General features: G+C 47.9%; 1 protein-coding gene across 4 annotated transcripts; it reads left to right on the top strand.

Moving 5' to 3' along the window:
- Nucleotides 1–306: 306 nt before the first annotated feature.
- On the top strand, nucleotides 307–13,231 carry LOC100121077 (cuticular protein RR-2 family member 24). 4 transcript variants are annotated; one of them, XM_008210871.4, is made up of 4 exons: nucleotides 307–424; nucleotides 1,030–1,202; nucleotides 6,919–7,317; nucleotides 12,396–13,230. In XM_008210871.4, the coding sequence occupies exons 2-4, from the start codon at nucleotides 1,173–1,175 to the stop codon at nucleotides 12,660–12,662; spliced, it is 696 nt and encodes a 231-aa protein (XP_008209093.1). In that variant the 5' UTR covers nucleotides 307–424; nucleotides 1,030–1,172; the 3' UTR covers nucleotides 12,663–13,230. The 4 variants fall into 4 exon arrangements, with proteins under 4 accessions (XP_008209093.1, XP_008209094.1, XP_008209095.1 ...); XM_008210872.4 differs by having other exon boundaries at nucleotides 328–424; nucleotides 1,033–1,202; nucleotides 12,396–13,231; XM_008210873.4 differs by having other exon boundaries at nucleotides 328–416; nucleotides 1,033–1,202; nucleotides 12,396–13,224.
- The last annotated feature ends 4,880 nt before the right edge of the window (nucleotides 13,232–18,111 follow it).

The following is an 18,111-nucleotide window of genomic DNA, read 5'->3' as shown; positions in this document are numbered from 1 at the left end:
GCGCGGCCAGAGAGAGAGAGAGAGAGAGAGAGAGAGAGAGAAGGACGTACTTAGGTACCCACACACACACACGTATACACATGCACTGGAGTCGAGAGAAAGAGCCGTACGGAGAGGAGATCGAGCGGCGGCGGCGGCTCGCCAAGGCAAAGAGAGTAAGAAGGGAGGAGCAGCGGAGGAGGCTAGGGGATCTGCCCTCTCTGCAGCGGCGGCGTCTTGTATTGTAGAGTCGCGTCCTCTCTTTTCCCCCCCGGCAGATCGCGGCGAACGAAGGACCATCTTATTAAGGCCCACGCTATATAAACACTGGAAGCCGGCATGGCGAACAGTCAGCCAGCGTCTTTATTCGCCGTCGGGACGGATCATTTGTACCTACACTCCACCGCACACCTTGTTGCCGCTTCTTCGGTGCACGTGTGCGTGTGTGCGTTACCGCAGTTGAATTACACTCATTGAGTACCGCACGCGTTTGGCTTGCTTTTTTCGCGCGCGCGCGCGCGCGCACGCGACAGAGATCGTCGTCTTCGAGAGCTATGTACGTGGTGCCGGCAGTGTTCTTTGCGTCGTTGATCATGTGTGAATCGTATGAGCTATGACATACTGTGCTGCACGGAAGTCGACTCGCGAGTTTTTTACAGGTCCATTGATGCGGTGGCACATCGCACGCGGCTTTCTAATAATAATTAAACGGAAGATTACAAAGTTGTAAATGCCTTGTATTAGTTGCAGCTCTCGCGCGTCGAATGGGCTTTATGAAAGCCCGCAGACAGCGCGCGAGAGTTGCATGGAAATTAATGCTATCCAATTACTCAGCTAAACTCGGCGGAATTTCCACTTTATTTCTCGACTCGACTCGCGCGCGCGCGCCGAAAATTAGTTTAACCGTCTCGAGCCGAAAGCCTCGAAGAGCCGATCGATCAAGCCGCGTAGAGCGTGAAAAACAAGCCAAACACACTCGCCGGACTCTAATTGTTGTGCGTCGTCAGACGAGCTTCTCTAACCTGATGTGATGTATTTTCACGAAAAAAGCAGCAGCAGCGCAGATCATCTAGTGCTTAATCGGCTCATCTGATTGGCCGAGAAGGAGGGATCACGTCCGTTTAACTGCTCGTTATCGACAGAGAGGAGCCTGAGGAGACGACGACGACGCCGACGTATAACGAGCCATCGTCATGCTCCTAGGCGCATCACAAGCTACGCAGGTATAGAGTAGCACATTTTTACCTCGTGTTTATCGCGATCGGAATCGCCGCACCGCGTGTATCGGAGGCGCAATTAATTAAGCTTATCTCGAGAGATCGAGCATCGATGTATATATACCTATATACATGGATCGAGTGACGGAGTGCAGCGGCCGGTACCGAAAAGCCAAACTGCAGCACTCAGGACCACACCTTGTAAGCTCCGAGTCGCCGGGCGTATCTCGGTGGCGCATCTCTCGTGTCCTGCTGCAGCACATCTCGGTCTAATCGCGCCTCGGGTCCATACAGCCGCGTGCATCCTCGCCGCACAAGATATCGAGCTGCACCATTGCACTACATACGCGGAAGGAGGAGATATCCCGTGGGGCTATTCGGAAATTTCCCTCAGTGCTCTTGCGATGCTTATCGCCTCTCGCGCGCCACTATGCGTGTGTGTGTGTGTGGTCGGTAAATTTATCGGACCACTGCGACGACGACGAGGACGAGACGTCCTTTGCGCTTGTTCCCGAGTATCTATACCGCGATAAGACGACGCTGATGGCTGACACGGCTTATACCATAGCCGCTCGTGTGGCTTTGAACGGTGAGGTATTATTGTAGGGCTGTCCGCTATTTTTGCGCGCGCCGAAGAAAAATAAAGCTCGAGCGCAGTCGCGGACTTGTTATCGCGGGAAAGTAGCTTAGCGCGTGCGCGCGCGACGATCGGAGGATGAAAAACGAGGTAGTGGCGGCGGAATTTCGTGAAATTGGAAATCGCGACTGTTTGTGTACGCGAGTATACACGAGGAGAGAGGACTGAGAGCTGAGATGAAAAACGTGCGCGTAAATAAACATCCGCAAAGGATCCGCGATTCTCTTATGGGCATATGGCGTGTATTTATACGACGAGGCTCTCCTCCTAGTCGCGGGTAAAACAAATATCGAGATACGTATGTGCACACACACATACACACACACGCACATACGATATACGTAATATTTCGTTTCGATTCCCCTCGAAGCAATGCGTGCGGTCTGATGGTTGTCGGTCGCCTCTGTTACCAGGATGAATTCCCGCGCGATGTTTTTACTTCGCTGACGCTAATGAATTTCCATCAACGTTGTACAATTACGGGGCTGCGTGTATACGCGTTTATGTAACGAGAATATTATGTATGTAATCAAACTACGTGTATAGGTTATTGTTGTTGTTGCATTCGAAATTCGATAGTTTTTTAATTTTCCCTCGAAATCGGCCGCGCTTTACAAGCTTACGTTCGCTTTAATACACGCGCGCGATCTATACCGAGGATAAAAACTGTATAATAAGAGCACGCGAAAGGTTGTGGTGAAATAGTACATTACGATACGTGTGACTTAAATGGTACTTTTTTACACGGCGCAGTTAGCACCCGAGCGTAGCGAGGGCGCTAAGCGCCGTGTAAAACTGAACCATTTAAGTCAAGAGTATCGTATTAAATTTTATAGCACAGACTGCTAAAATCCGCAAGTCTCACCTATTCGTGACTTAACAGCGGATTTTAACCACACTGTGCTATAAAACGTATTTTCTCAACTTGCATCGAATTCCATAGCGGCGGCTTCTTTTCGCCGCGAGAGTAGAACCGAAAAATAAAACGTTATGCCTGTCTCAGGGGATCGTGATGAATAAAGCGGATATAGCCCGGCGGACAACAATCGTCCCTGATATCAAGTAAATATTTACCATCGCGATCCTTGTACGAGTCTACCACACAACGTAATATTTATTCCTACGCGCGAAGCTCTTGCGGAAGCCGAGACAGTCTCCTCGAGCTGTATACGTTATAACTCCTCCTCGCGTATTTATAGCACATACACGTTTACTCTCGTCGTCGGCGTGGATTTTTGCGCCCACGCGCTCTCTCTCTCTCTCTCTCTCTCTCTCTCGCTCTCTCTCTTTCTCTCTCTCTCTCTCTCTCTCTCGCTCTCTCTCTTTCTCTCTCTCTCTCTCTCTCTCTCTCTCTCTATCTCCTATGTTTATACACGAAGCTCTGTATACACGCAGATAGAGTCTTTGGAAAATCTGTTTAAAAAGTGCTCTCTCGCTTTTTAATCCCCTTTGCTTTGCGCCACACGCAGTGAATAATTTTCACGATTTTCGCATAGGAATTCGATCCTGGAATTATTCGCTCAACTATTTCATTTGGCACACAGGGATACCAGCCGCGCGATCGATGGGATTAAATGGAGCTAATTGTTTGTACGATCAAGATAAACCGTCGCGCGGCTTTTTAACTCGGAGAAATCACACAATAATACTTGGCTCGTATCAGGTTTATGCGATAAACTAGAGCTGAATGAATTCCGCGATGGTTATTGTGTGCAGAACAATAATTATTCGAGAAAACCTGGAGATGCAGTTCCAGCTATACACAAGCGCCCCTCAGGGGCAAAGGCAAAGGCTTCGTGTTTCGCTCGCTCGCTCGCGGAGTGTTCCAGAGTCGCGTGACAAAGCAGTTACGTGTGTATATACGCTGCTCTACGTACACTCTGGGCTGCTCGACAAATGAAACTGTCGCCGTTCGCTTGAATAATCGCTCTCTCGTTGCCGGTATAAATTACGGCGTTTCAGATCCTTTCGCGCTAGCGCCGCACACACACACACACACACACATACACACACTCGGAGATATTAAAACGGAAAAGGCGGAATAGAATGACAGGATATACACAGCGTGGAAATGTCAAGATGCGAGTCGTAATTATTCTTGCGCGATGGACTGGTTATGCTGTACGATATCCTCTGCTTCGTGTGTGTGGGGGCATAACTATCGATGACGATGCGCTGACGCGGAGCTATGGAGTCACTGACGCAAGCCGTGACGACTTGGATAGGTAAAAAGTTTAATCTCGTTGGTGATTGGATTTCGGTCATACGGTCATTCGTCTCGACTGGATAAAGAACTTTATTTATTTTCTGTTGAATTTTCCGAAGGGTTTGATTGAGAGTTTGCTTTTTGAGTAGCAATCGCCATAGTGTTCGAGAAGACGATCGCATGAATAGTCAAGCTGGGCGCGAGACGATCGAATGGATAAAATTTAAACCTAATTCAATTTCACTAATGCGATTGAGATTTCAATCAAACACATTCGTGCACTGAGAAAAATTTGATAGTAAAAATTACTATATCGAATAATAATTTGGTAACAGACTCGGAAGCTAGTAATTTTTACTATCTCAGATAGTATAATCACTGTTACGACTTTCAAAAAACTTAATTTTCTAATTTTTACTACCTAAGATGGTAAAATTTACTATAAAATGTGGGAAAAATTATGATATTCTCAGTCGGTAAGGTTTGAATTTATTTTTTTTTTTGCGCTAATCAGTATTTTAGTTGACATTTTACATTTATTTTATTATAATGAGTTTCTGTGGCTATTGATTTAACTTTATTATTTATTAGTCGTCGTTAATTTTTATTAACTTTAGTTCGTACATCAATTAATACATCAGCTAGATCTGAAATTTTGTACGTAACAGATCTGTTTAGGTAAATGGTCGGCGCACTCGATTCTCATGCCGGAGCTCCAGGTTCGATTCCCGTCACCGCAATAAAAAATGTAATCTCTCTTCCAAACATAATAATAATAATCAATAAAAATAATAAATAATAAAGTAATAACAGCGCGAAGTACCTAAGAAATGTAAAATATAGAACTAAGCGAAATTAAAATTAAATTTTTAAAAATTCGATTTCATCAAAAATTACTATCTTTGAATAGTAAAATCTAATATCTTAAGAGTCTGTTACCAATTTATTATGAAGAGCAGTCAAAATTACTATCCCAAATAGTAATTTCTACTATGAAAAATTTCTCAATGTGTCTGTAATGTCTATACGAACTGATTTAAATTTATTTATTTATTTTTCGCCCTCGAGGAGACGTTTTCATATAAAATATACACATTTTCAATGATAATAGAATTAAAGCTATTGCATTATATCGCAATGCGTTTCAGGAATACTGCGAAATAAAACAGGTCATGCGTCACGGCTGCAATGTTGTTCATTCATAAATCATTTTGAAAAAAGGATTAATCTTAAAAAATAGCGCTGAAAAATGTTCAAATTCATTTATGTACATCTTCCATTAATAAAAGTCGCTATATTTAAGATAGTAATTAAGGTCAAAATAAACGCAATAAGAAATTCAAATTAAATCCAAATTACGAAACATTAAGTATACTCGTGAAATAAAATATGTTTATCATATCCGGCATATAAACTCGGATAATTTTTCAAAACCAAGTTAAATCCTTCTTTATCGCACGCTCTTCAGCATTAATTTTCCAAACTGAATAAAAATCGCCCAAGCAAAGAGGCTCTCCAGCCTAATTATCCCCCGATAAGCGAAGGCAGCCCTATATACCTAACAAGTTAGAATAAAAGCGCGATGCGCAAGCGAGGAAAAAAAATGATCAAAGATTCCAACACGCCTTAATATTATCGCTCCTCCCGCGGCGGCACCTGCGCGCAGCGATAGCGAAGAATATTTCGCGCATCGCGCGCAAGAGCTAGAGAGAACCTCGTCTTTGCATCAGGGCTGCGCAGCTCTCGCGAATTAAAAGAGAAGCTCCCAAGCGCGCAGTCCGCTCCTGCGCTTGCAAAGGGACTCGATAATCTCCTCTCCTCGACGCAGTCTCTCTCATACCCTCTTGCCGTAACGAGACTACTGCAGAGAAGCGGGTATACACGCGCGTACACAGGGCTGGGGAGAAAATTACTTAAAGGGAGTAGAGCCGAGCGAACTACTTACATTATACTCGGCCGTTCATGGACTTTTGCCTCTTCTCGGGCTTCTTGCGTGCGTTCGAGTATAGGCGCCTTGGAATTCAACTCGAGAGCTCGTCGTAATTAACAAAAATATATAGATGTTAAAGGCTCTACTTATTCTGCATTAGGATAAAGCGGCGAGTTGAATTAAAGCTCGCTGGATGAACGTTTCACTCGTGCGACATCGGCAAAAAAGCCAACAGTAGCAAGGTCCGCAATAACGTCGCGTATGTAACAAAACTAAAGTGTCAATCCCGTAAGGTTGCTCAGTTTACGTGCAGCCCCCCCGCGTTATTTGAAATATCGACAAAATATCCTGCGACGTATCCTGCACTACTAGAAATTACGGCAATTTTCTTACACGGGCTCTTCCTCCCGCGCGCTCGCGAGCAAGCTGTGCTCCCTCGACAATATGAAGCTCGCGCGCCTCGTATCTGATCGCTCGAAAGGTCAGGGCATTGTTCGAGAAATTGCGACAACCGAAGCTCGCACACACATACACACATGTGGATATTTTCTGCAGTATAGAGAAAGAAAACGGGGCTGCTTGCACGAGCGGCACACATGCAACCTTCTCTCATCTGCCGTGAAATTCGAAAGGAGCGCGACCGGCTGATAGAGTTGCTTTTTATCCGAGCGTGATGCTGCAGCAGCGCTTGCGATGAAAAAAGACGATTTTTAAAAATGTGTTACCATTCGATCTTTCTAGCTTTGTATTTTTCGGTCACTTTTATCATCGTAGCTGATGAGTTAATTTCAACGATGTACTTCGGAATGTTCTAAAATTTATCGGATTTAAAATAATTCAAAATTCATGTTAATACATTATTCGCTCATTTCAAATTTCACACGAATGCACATTGAACTATGAATTCAACGAAACCTCGCTAACGTCATCTCTGTGTCTCGTCGTCAAGCTCGCACTGCTGTGCCTGGCAACGACAGGCGTCCTGGGCGACCTGCCGCCTGGCACCATCAGGCGGAACGCCAACACGTACCTGCCACCGGAGCCGACCAAGGGCTACGACTACAACAAGCCACCAGGTCCGGGCTTCCCGAGTCCAAGTCCACCCGGCAGACCGACTCCAGGCTTCCCAGTGGGACCACCGGCGAGACCCACTCCCACCTTCCCAACTGGCCCACCGGCCAGGCCACCTACCGGACCACCGGCCAGACCATCGCCCAGACCACCAGGCCCAGGCTACCCGACACCCGGCAGACCTACACCCCCGGGTCCCGGCTATCCGGCTCCGGGCCCGAGGCCCACTCCTGGCTTCCCCGACTACACGGGCTCGCCCAGCGGACCCGGTAACACGGTAAGTCATCAGTTAATACTGTTTCGCTTGCATAATTGATGCGCCTCTGGATATAGGTAAAAGCACGCGGCCAGACAATGGGAGTAGATAATAGCGAAACTTTTTCTACGTCCATCGCCCGGCTCAATTTAATTTCCAATAAGGCTATGCATCGATTGCACACAACGGGTTAGCGGGAATCGCGAACTTTGAATCTGAGTGGATGATAACGCGCTGCTACCGCATCAGCTCGTAATCCCCTTATAATTTCGACAGCTCGGGGCAATCGACTCGAGTTTCAGAATACATCCACAGCCAGACGCAGTTGCCAACCGAGTTATTCTCGTCCATCTTATATAATGGAACGCCGGAGCGTTATACATATATCATGCAGCGACTAATTATCATCCAGCAAGTTTTCCGGCTGAAAACGGCCGAGGACACATCACCCGCGCATAACGTACCGCAAAAAGCTCTCTCGGCTCGCCGCTATACCGTAAATAACAAATACGTCCTTCCGAGTATCGTCCCCCGCGGCAAATTGAAACACAATGACGACGCTCACGTCCTCCCCCGAATAAAACTTCGACCCTTTCCCTACTATAAATACATAACGCGCAGCAGCATAGCACAGTAGAAGATTATACGACTGGCCAGCAGCTGGTGAGAGAGAGAGAGAGAGAGAGAGAGAGAGAGAGAGAGAGAGAGAGAGTCCGGAAAATTCGGAATTACAGCGCGGAGGGAATATTTCTTCGCTTATAAAGATACGCGCGCGCATTCCGGGGCATTTGCAAAAGCAGTTTATACACAGCGCGCGCTCCGCAGCGATAAAGTCTTTCTTGCGGTTCAAGTCCTCGGCCCGCAGCTTCGCGGGCGCACGAAACTTTTGCGCAGCTCCTGCGCGCACTTCCGGCATAATAATGCAAACGGCCGTCTAACGAACTGCCCCCGCCGTATCTTCTCTCCGACTCGCTTTTCGTCGCCAGCAGCGTATACAGAGAGTCGTGGTGCGTGTAGCTATGTATAGAGCTTCCGGACGCTCGTCTTTTTCATTCGCGCTCGCTCTTTTTACGAGCCGGGGCGATATCGGCTCGGCACGAACGCGCATTTGCACGGCTAGCGGAAGGACGGCGCAGTCAGAAGAAACGCAGCCGTATACTGCTTATCTCGCGGTGCGCGCGTGTTCGCTTCTTGCGACGCGCCCGCGAGTTATTTTATGTGTGTGTGTGTGTGTGTGTGTGTGTTTACGTATATCCGCGCGGAGCTTTTGCGCAATATTTTCGCTTGATACCGCTGCCGCTGCACCGCCTAATGAGTTTTAGCATTTTTCACGGCTGCGGCTTTCTTATATTATACATCTCTGCGCGTACGCGCGCACGTGACGTTATAATTGTTCACTTTTCCTATCTCGCCGCAATTGAATCGGATAATTATAGGGAAATTAATCGCTCCGCTCGATCGGCCGGAATCGAGCGAATTTTAATCACGCGATTTATACCATTATTATACCTCTCTCTCTCACGCGCGCAAAGCTCGAACTTTCAAAGATAAATAGTCCGCGTTATCGTCGCCGAGTAAACGCGACACACAGCCGAGCGTGTCATACTCGCTGGCGTATCTGTACGCGCTTGGAAACGCGAAAAGTTATCTTTGCGTCGCGCGCTCGCGGATAGTATTTTTCTCTTCGCAGCTCTCTTTCGTCATCCATCTCTTTCAGCGAGTTTGCTTTGTACAGGCGCGTATAGGCTCTGAAAAATATGACCCTTTTGCGCGAGCGGCGCATTCGCGTTTCCAGCTGTTTTCCTTTTGCGCCGCGCTTCCTTTCAGCGGCAGCTACTGTAGCCTTGATGTAATTAAACCGGCGAAAATTTAATTCACTTTGCTTTATTAAAATTCCGAAAGAAATAGATACGTACAATTAAATAAATTAAGTGCGCCCGCGTGTGTATATATATATATATATATATATATATATATATATATATATATATATATATATATATATATAATAAACAGGGCGAGCCGAAACAGCGACGTTTAATTATAATTAAATGCAGCTGCCGCGCCCTCCCGCAAAATGCACTTTTTTTCTTTTAGAGGGCGAAAAATGTGAAAGGCTTTTGGTAACTTTTAGAAAGCGCGTGTTTGCTGATTCTAATGACTTTTCCGGCTGGGTGTGTTTGAATCTCAATTTCGCGAGTTTTTCAGAGTTCCACAGGCACTTGTGACGGACGATTTTATCTCTCATCCAACGGTATATAATATAAGACAGCCTACGCCGACTAATAACAAAATAAATTACTCCGCACGAGCGAAACACTACTCCCGACGACTGAAAACACACGCGAGTAGAGTATCGTCGCGCCCAGACGAAAAAAAGGAAAGCGCAGTATACGTAACTCACTGTGCTATACGTACAAGAAGAGCCTTAGCTACAGCGATACGGCGAAACATCGCACCGAGCGAGACAGAGAGATTATATACCCGAGCTGGCTGTCGAAGACAAACACATATATACGGAGCGGCGCAGCTCTTATCTCCGATATAACTTTTTACACGAGCCCGCGTGTATGGAGCTCTCGAGTGCACAGAATTACAGCCATCCTCGCTCGAATAAACCTCCACACCCACGCGAGCGCGTATAATTCGAGACTCGCTCGCTCACCTACATACATACACACCTATATACTGCAACTCGCTCCTCTTCGAAGGTAGAGTCACGCCGCCGATACCGCTGGCCCCGATAGGAAATAATTTAGCTGTCGACGTTCGCCGCGCCGTGTTATAGCGCGAGGCGGGGTATATAAACTGCCGCTAGTCGTCGCGAGGGAATTTCTGATTTATCATTGGACACGAGAGAGGCTGTGTGTATACACGGGAGAAGGAGAGCGCTCCATCAATCCGCTTTAAACAGCGCACGCGAGCTCGCGGTAGAGAGAGATCCGTATGGATCTGTAACCGCGGTAATTAATAACAATTATATATAAACACTTCTTAATTCTGATCGATCGCTACTCTCGCGAAGAAGCTTCGCTATCTCGTTTAACCCGTTCGCGGAAGGGATCTCGGGAGTGCTTCATAACTCAGCTGTACTTATACGCTTCTAATAAAAGCCAAGCTCTCGCGGAGAATAATTAGTCTCACTTATATTGTGGGATGCATTCGAGGTGTATATATAGGTGTACGCGTATAAGAGTAGGCGTCGGGGAATTAAATTCCCGGCTTTGAAATTCGAATTCGTTACTCGTCGCGGCGCGGGGAGTGGCATCCAGCGTCAGGAATTCAGCGGCTGTGTAATACGCGGGATATGATTAATTAACATCGCGAATCCTTTGACACACGGCGCTCGCGAAATTAAATTTTTGAGCTAGCTCTTCATTGCCGTGTATATATATTATCCACATACAGGAGGCTGCAAAATTTAATCGTTGTAAGCCGCGTCATCATCGCTAATCAGCTGCTGATTATTTTCGAAATGTAATCCCCGCGTACAAAAGCGCGACGCCTCGATCGACCTACTCCGTGGGGCAATTTCCTGCGCGCTCGATTCGTTGCCTGCGAAAGATAATCATCTCGGATTTATCGGGGGGAAAGAAGGCCGGAGGAAGGAGAATCAAAGAGCAGCGCCGCTAATCCCGCTGACACTTCGATTTTCCCTTCCTTTTTTTACCCCCGCGACGGCTTATCGTTTCCGGTCGCTTGTGCTAGACGGCTCTGATGCATGTGTGTGTGTGTGTGTGTGTATATATATAGGCGCGTCGTCGCGTGTCGAGCGATCGCAAATTTTGCCGCTAGACACTGTGCACTGCACTATATACGCTCGGATAGGTTAGCGACGGCTGACGCGCGCCAGACATCTAATAGTTGTTTATAATGCGCACACCTACTGCGCCTGTGTACGACGTAAAGGCGTATCGCGTGTCCGTTTTTTTTTTTACATCAAATCGACAAAGGGATCGCAGCGACTCAAACTTTCTCATAGTTAGACGCGTTGAATTTCCTTAAATGCATAATTCTTGTGATTCCTCGCGTCGAACGTACCTCGCGGTGTAATAATAAGTAACTCCGAGGGAACCACCTACTCGCGCGAGATAGATCGTGTGAATCTAGATAAGCGCAGAATGGCACGTGTAAAAAAATTCAGCGCATACGCGCGGAATATTTATAATATACGCGCAAACAATGTACAATCACAATCATTATGATAATTTATGACAGTTTGTGATGTACGACTTCGTATAGGCAGCCGCGAGAGTACCTAAGCCGCTTTCAATTGAATTAGCCGATGACGCAAGCTCGAGTGAAAAAACACTTTTTCCACTCGTGAAAATAACCGGCATTACAATCTTGATTCTTCTCGCTCGCTCGACAACCGCGTTATATCTGTAGGTAGGACACATCGTATTGAGGCGGGATGGTGTTCGGGGGATCCCAATAAACGCGAGGAGGAGGAGGACGACGACGACAAAGAGTCGAGCCGCACGTTTTCATTAGAAAAGAATGCCTTTCGACTGACATAGGAGCGAACAAAAAGGAGACAAGCTGATCGCGATTGCCCGTATCGATGGGTGAAAAAGTGAGATAGATGGGAGAGCGGGAAGTACTGCACACGCGCAAAACAAGAACGCGAAAGAAAGCGCAGAGAGAGAGAGAGAGAGAGAGAGAGAGAGAGAGAGAGAGAGAGAGAGAGAGAGAGAGAGAGAAAGAGAAATAGCGAAGCGCACGTCGCGACAGGTAAATTGCGAAGGCTCCGAGCGATTTGTACGTTGGCGGTGCGGGAAAACCAATGCTCGCACACACACATCCCTCTCGCTTGAATCAAACGCGCCAGAGAGAGAGAGAGAGAGAGAGAGAGAGAGAGAGGGTATGCCTACCTACTAATATTTCTCCTGTTTGCTCGCTCGCTCAGAGCCGCGGAATGTAATTTCGATTCGACAGCTGTCGCGCTGCCGCTGTTACAAGCGCGCGGCTGGAAAGAAAATTAAATATCAGTTTATTACGCGAATCTCCATTTTATGAGCGCTGCCGCAGCCCGCTTCTATATATGCATATGTATTATACAATATATATTTATTAAAACGAAGCCTGGCCCTTTTCAGCACGACGACGGCCACGTGCACGAGCCGGGGATGCCGTTCGACTTCAACTACGCCGTGAAGGAGGACGCCTACGGCAACGACTACTCGCACAACGCCATCAGCGACGGCGACGTGACGCGCGGCGAGTACAGAGTCCAGCTGCCCGACGGGCGTACACAGATCGTCCGCTACACGGCCGACTGGAAGCACGGCTTCTCGGCCCAGGTCTCGTACGAGGGGACGCCGCGTTTCCCAGGCGGCGGTGGCGGAGCTTTCGGAGGATACTGAGCTGCGCGACCTCGTTGCGCGTCATTTATGGGACAGCGTTGAGAGAGTCGCTGCAGCTCGCCCAAGTTGAGCGCGAGAACTCTTTCTATGATCCGAATGTTGTACACTTTTATATATTTTTTTAGTCGTTGCTCCGAAGGCCGCATTATATTATTATTATATACTAATGTCGAAAAAGTCGCCGAGAGACGGGCGAAAATTTGATATCGCAATTATATTGTAATAACACGTAGAACGCGAAGTTACGGCGTAAGGATGTTTCGCGGCAAACTTTTCATGCATAAAGTGTGTATTTATAGCGAGCGGTTGAACCATCACCCACACAGTTACCTTCTTCTTTATCATAGCCTATAGTATACCCTTACACGATTTTCCTGTACTTCCCGCAGACCTTCAGTTTTTGTTGTACCGAAAGCTACCCCATACGATATACATAGTTACCCCGATAGACACATGTACACTCTACTCATCATTATAATAACTCTGTCGTATATTATCCCTCTCCATTGATAGATTACATACTGTACAAAATAAAGTTTTTCAATAATAAAATAACGACGCAAGGAAAGAGGGCATAATAGTCAGCGCGCCTTGGCGTATCCATATTATAATCCTCCACGAAGCGAAAAAGCCGGCGATTCAGTCGTGCGCACGACGATATTCTCTCGCCTCTCTCTCGAGATCGAATCCATTCTCGCATATCGGAGAAAATTTTCACCGGGGATTCATAAGGCTCGCGTGAATTTTCGACGGCACTCGAACTTAACCCTTCGCTCCTCTTTTTCCGACCCCTCCATTCTCTTTTGCTCGATCCCGGCGCCGCCTTTTCCGCGTTCCTTTATTTTTGCCCCTTACCCCCCTATACCTATACCTCGATGTTATTCAATCTCCAATAAAAATCCGTATCGGCGGCCTCTCGAATCCTCAAACAAATTACCCGCGGCTCGACGAGCTGCGGCCGCGTCTTCGTTTTTCGACTTTATTTTCCTTTTATCCCTCCCCCCTTATTCTCCAGCTCCCTTTACCGGGCGTTACGTCTATATATAATACGTACAGAGCCGGGCCATTTTGCGCGAGGGCGGCTCGAGCCTTTTTTTCTCTCTCCTCGAGATAAAGGAGGAGGAGGAGGAGGAAGAAGAAAAGTCTGCTCGTGGAAATCCGATGTGAAATAAAATTCTATGGAAATAAGAAGTATAATTGGCAGGTTGCGCAATGTAAGCTGCGTCTTACGAGTGTATACAGCGCGATTTCGAATGTATGAATCTATGGAGGCAGCAAATTCCGCGGTGGAATTAGCCTTACGACGAACAGACAGGCGAGATTGATTCTAAAAGCACGATCGACGACACTTTATCTCGACGACGCGCATCGTCATTGCGCGAGTAGCGTTCAATTATCGTTACGCAAAGAAACGGTCGCAGAGAGAGGTGAAAGTAACAAAGACGTCGTCGATGCGTGTATTTCATGAATTTTATAAGAAAGCGTGGATTTTCCACGGCGTCGACGAAAGTGCTGCAAGATGGTGCCGTAAATAAGTGAGAAATGCTCGTACGTATTTCAAAGTATAACGCAAAGTGCTCTACTCGCGCGCTTGCGGCTGAGAAATCGCGAGCAATTTTCGCGGTCATGCGTCGCACGCGAATAAAATTATCCCCGAAAGTTGGCATTTAAGCGTCGCAACTTTTTCGCACCGATAAATCCAACCGCTTGATGTACAATAATAACCAAAGTGCAGCTTTATATTTTTCAGATTCCCTCTTCCCAGCAGCGCACGACTCACGTGCGAGCGACCTTTCAGGGGCCGCCGTGCGTGTGTGTGTGGGTCGGAGAGCGAGCGACGATTCAATCCCATCGCTCGGTGAAACAATGGGCTACCTTGAGCAGGCGGAGGATGTGGCGGAGGCTGCGTGCATAGATACGCCGCCGCGTGTGTGTAGCAAAAGTGCCGCCGACACGTGAACTAATCTCGGAGGCTCCGTTCTCTGCACGTATACGTGTATGTATATGAGGCCAGAGTGTGCGGGCTCTCTCACTTTCACTGCTCCGTGGGAAGATCGGATCCTCGTCCATTACAGGGGTTTTCATTCCGCGGCCCGTTTGTCACCGTTGCAGCACACACACGCAGTGGTGAAAAAAAGAGAAGAGAGAGAGAGAGACTCTCATCCCCGAGAATGTCGCGGTGAGACGCGGCAGCGGCGGCTCTGCATATTTTACTCGGCGCCTGCTGGAAATAGGCGAAATTCCTGCTGAAAGGGGGGAAAATCTTTGGCTTTTTTTTTTTACCTCGTCGCCGCGGCGGAGAAATCTTTGCAGAGTGTAAGCCGCTCGGATTGAAAACGACCTCTCGCGCGCGCGCTGATGCAGTTGCGGAATGGCTTTCGAGGATTTCGGCGGATTTTTTGTCACTCGGATGGAGGATGACGCGCATTAAGCTGGATTACGCTCTTATATAGCTCAGAGAGAGGGATTGACTCTTGTTTTGTTGATTCTGCGAATCCTTTGCACGAGAGATCGCTATTACTCGAGCTATTATCATGCGATTCGAACGAGTATAATATAATTTCCGCTACTCGCACAAAGAGCTGGCTATATCGTCTAGTAATGAGGCAAACGTCTGCGCTGACTCGGTATCTCGTCTCGACGGGGAAATGAAAAATCCGCTTAGTCGGCTGGCGAATATAGGATCCCTTTTGTCGATGTTAATTATATAGGCGGCTGCGAGAGAGCAAGACGAAACCCGGAAATAATGGATCTCTTTTCGTATACACTCGACTTCGGAACGCTATTTAATTCTTCGTCGTTACACCGATATTTCGTCCCTTTCCGCGCGCGCATCCGTCTCAGGCTCGCGTGTACTTCCTTTCTATCCGACCGCAGCGCTGCGGGTAGCTAATTTGCCGCGAGCAAACGGATAACGTGGTCTCCGCGCGCAAACAGAGCGCAACCTTGTTTATATATGTCTACGCGAGCTTGCCCCTGCGAATTCCTCCCAACCTCGCGTCTATACTTTGCTCCTCTGCATACGCCGATAGCTTTCCGTACCGAGACAGAATCACCCTCGATACGTGTGCGGCTAATAGACTCGAATACTTCGTTTCTCGACTAGGCCACAAAGCGCCTCTTGTGCCGAGAGCTTTTAGGCAAAAGTTACGTCGCGCGCGTACAGAGAGTGTGTGTGTGGATGCAACAGCAGCAACAGACTCGAGAGAGCAAACAGACGGTGTAACACTGCACATAACGCGAGCCGCGAGCTAATGCAACTCTTGACAACTGCGTTGTTTCTCTCCGAGGATCTACGCGCCCGGCTATTTGCGCAGACGTTGAAGGATTCCGCGGGAATAGAGGACACACAGAGCGCAAGCGCTCGAAACGTTTAGAGGCTAAACAGTTTTCGTTATGATTGATCGCGCCCGTGTTGCTCTTGCGTTATAGGTACATAGAGCGTGATGCATTGCGGGAGGAACGAAATTCGCGCTGTACACTCGCTCGACAGTCGGACATTACTTCTTATCGCGATGAGAACTTGTTGCGTTAATGTGTGTATCGTGCCGCAGTGGAAACGGCCGGGTAGAGTCAGACGCGCGCGTGACAAAGTCAAAGGGAAGGAGAAGAAGATTCGAAAGAAACATCCAACTAACAGGGCGCGAAACTCCGTGGAAGGTTATAAATTCCGCATTCATCGCGCGAGAAAACGTCGTCGTCGGGGAAAAATACACGCGGCGCATCTTGTTTCTTATTTGCGAACTGCTAAGGATGTCCCATCAGAAGCAGCAGCAGGGTGTACATCAGCGAGTCACGCGCCTCGTTTTCGCTTCTCACGTAGCCCTTCAAAACTTGGTATTACTTTGACACAGCTCTCAGTAGTGCGCATAGCCGAGGCTCGGCCGTGTTATTACACTTATTGCGTTACGCCGGGACGCCTTGGCTGTCAGAGACAGAAACGTGCAGCGCAGCAGCGAGGTATCGTTTTCTCTTCGGAGAAGTAAATTTAAAACCATCCCTCTGTATACAGCTCCCTCCCTCTCTTTCTCACCGCTAATGCAACGGGCTTTTATTTTCCGACCTACTCGCGCTCGTTTGATGCGGTGGGAACTGGATCAATTCCAGCCCTGTCCTCGAATATGCTGCAGCAGCAGGCAAATCGGTAGATTTTTTTTTTTTTTTATTTACGCAACAAACAAATGCGCTCGCTGTTGAATACTCGTGTTTGCGTTTCTTGAAAAATCACGAAAATTAATCTATTCCGCAGTTTGGCGGTAAACCCGCGCGACTCTCGATGAAAACTGCCGATAATACGATTCCAACAGCGGCGTCTCTGCTGAATAACAATCGCTCTGATGGCCCCCTCCGCACAAAGAGACAAGCGGCGACGGTGATAGCTTGTTAGCGCACGCGTATGAGCATTTCATCCAATTAAGGCTACGCGCTAACTCTCTCTCTCCTATCTCAATTGATGCGCGCTGCAGCAGCGCGCTTGAGAACGACGTTAGCCAATCAAGAATAAATGATGAAACTGCAATAGGTTATACCCTTCTCGTGCTCTTGAATGTGGTCTATTAGCGTACGCGAGCGAGTCGGCGACGAGATGCGATTATCGTTGCAGTAGCTGTAGAGGGGTGTGGGTTTATCGGTTTTCAGACAGATATACCGACGTATGTGTTCGGCGCACACCTATCGAATTCTCGCAGGATGATACGTCAAAAGAACATGCATATTGCGAGTGCATAGTAGCCTCGAAAAATAACTCTCGCTTATAAATATGGATATCGCAGTTTGGCTGGCGAATGGCCGAAGATGCTTTTAGCAAAGCACTCGTGTTTGTGCAAAACAAAGCGCCGAAACGTCGATGGAGCCGAGCAGAGGACGGAAAACTTTTCGAAAAATGAATCGACGACAGGCTGCAGCTGGAACAAACACGCGGCAATCCGTGCGTGAGTCGCCGCGGGTGTTCCTCCTAATTCAGCTGTAGCCCTCGACATAGCGCGGGGAGTGTCGAAGGAGGCTTTCTGCAAATAATACATTTCCGGTTTGATTCCCCCCCCCCCCCTCCTTTTCCTATCCCCGGGGGGGTTAGGTAACGGGGCCGTACCCGGAAACTGGCTATATGAGCGATGAGCTAACGCGCCCCGGGGACGTGTCACACCGGACCAGCTGCTGCATTATCTTGCTGTTTTGTTCCTACTGCTGCACGATTCTGTCTCTCTTGTTCGCTCGCTTGATTGATAAAGCGCTTTTTCGCCACAGAGAGGAGGATCCGCAGTGTAGACCCGCAGCGCTCTGATCGATGCAAATACTCGCCTCCCTCAATCTGCGTCCGCTAATTCAATCCCTTGCGTGTGTAACACGTCACATTTCCGGCGTTTGAGTGGGTGGACGCGTCGGCCTAGACGAAAATGGCTTAACGACCCTAATGCCGCGGAATATGAACCCTGAAGCGCGGCTCGTCGTC

This window comes from Nasonia vitripennis, chromosome 5 (assembly GCF_009193385.2).
Source record: "Nasonia vitripennis strain AsymCx chromosome 5, Nvit_psr_1.1, whole genome shotgun sequence".
NCBI lineage: Eukaryota > Metazoa > Arthropoda > Insecta > Hymenoptera > Pteromalidae > Nasonia > Nasonia vitripennis.
The sequence above is the reverse complement of the archived record's forward strand: the minus strand, read 5'-3'. Positions and strand labels throughout refer to the sequence as shown.

Coding starts and splice junctions, on each gene's coding strand:
- LOC100121077 (XM_008210872.4), top strand. CDS start 1,173: ATGCTCCTAGGCGCATCACAAGCTACGCAG. Junction 1,203..6,918: donor GCGCATCACAAGCTACGCAG/GTATAGAGTAGC, acceptor CTCGTCGTCAAG/CTCGCACTGCTGTGCCTGGC. Junction 7,318..12,395: donor CCAGCGGACCCGGTAACACG/GTAAGTCATCAG, acceptor GGCCCTTTTCAG/CACGACGACGGCCACGTGCA.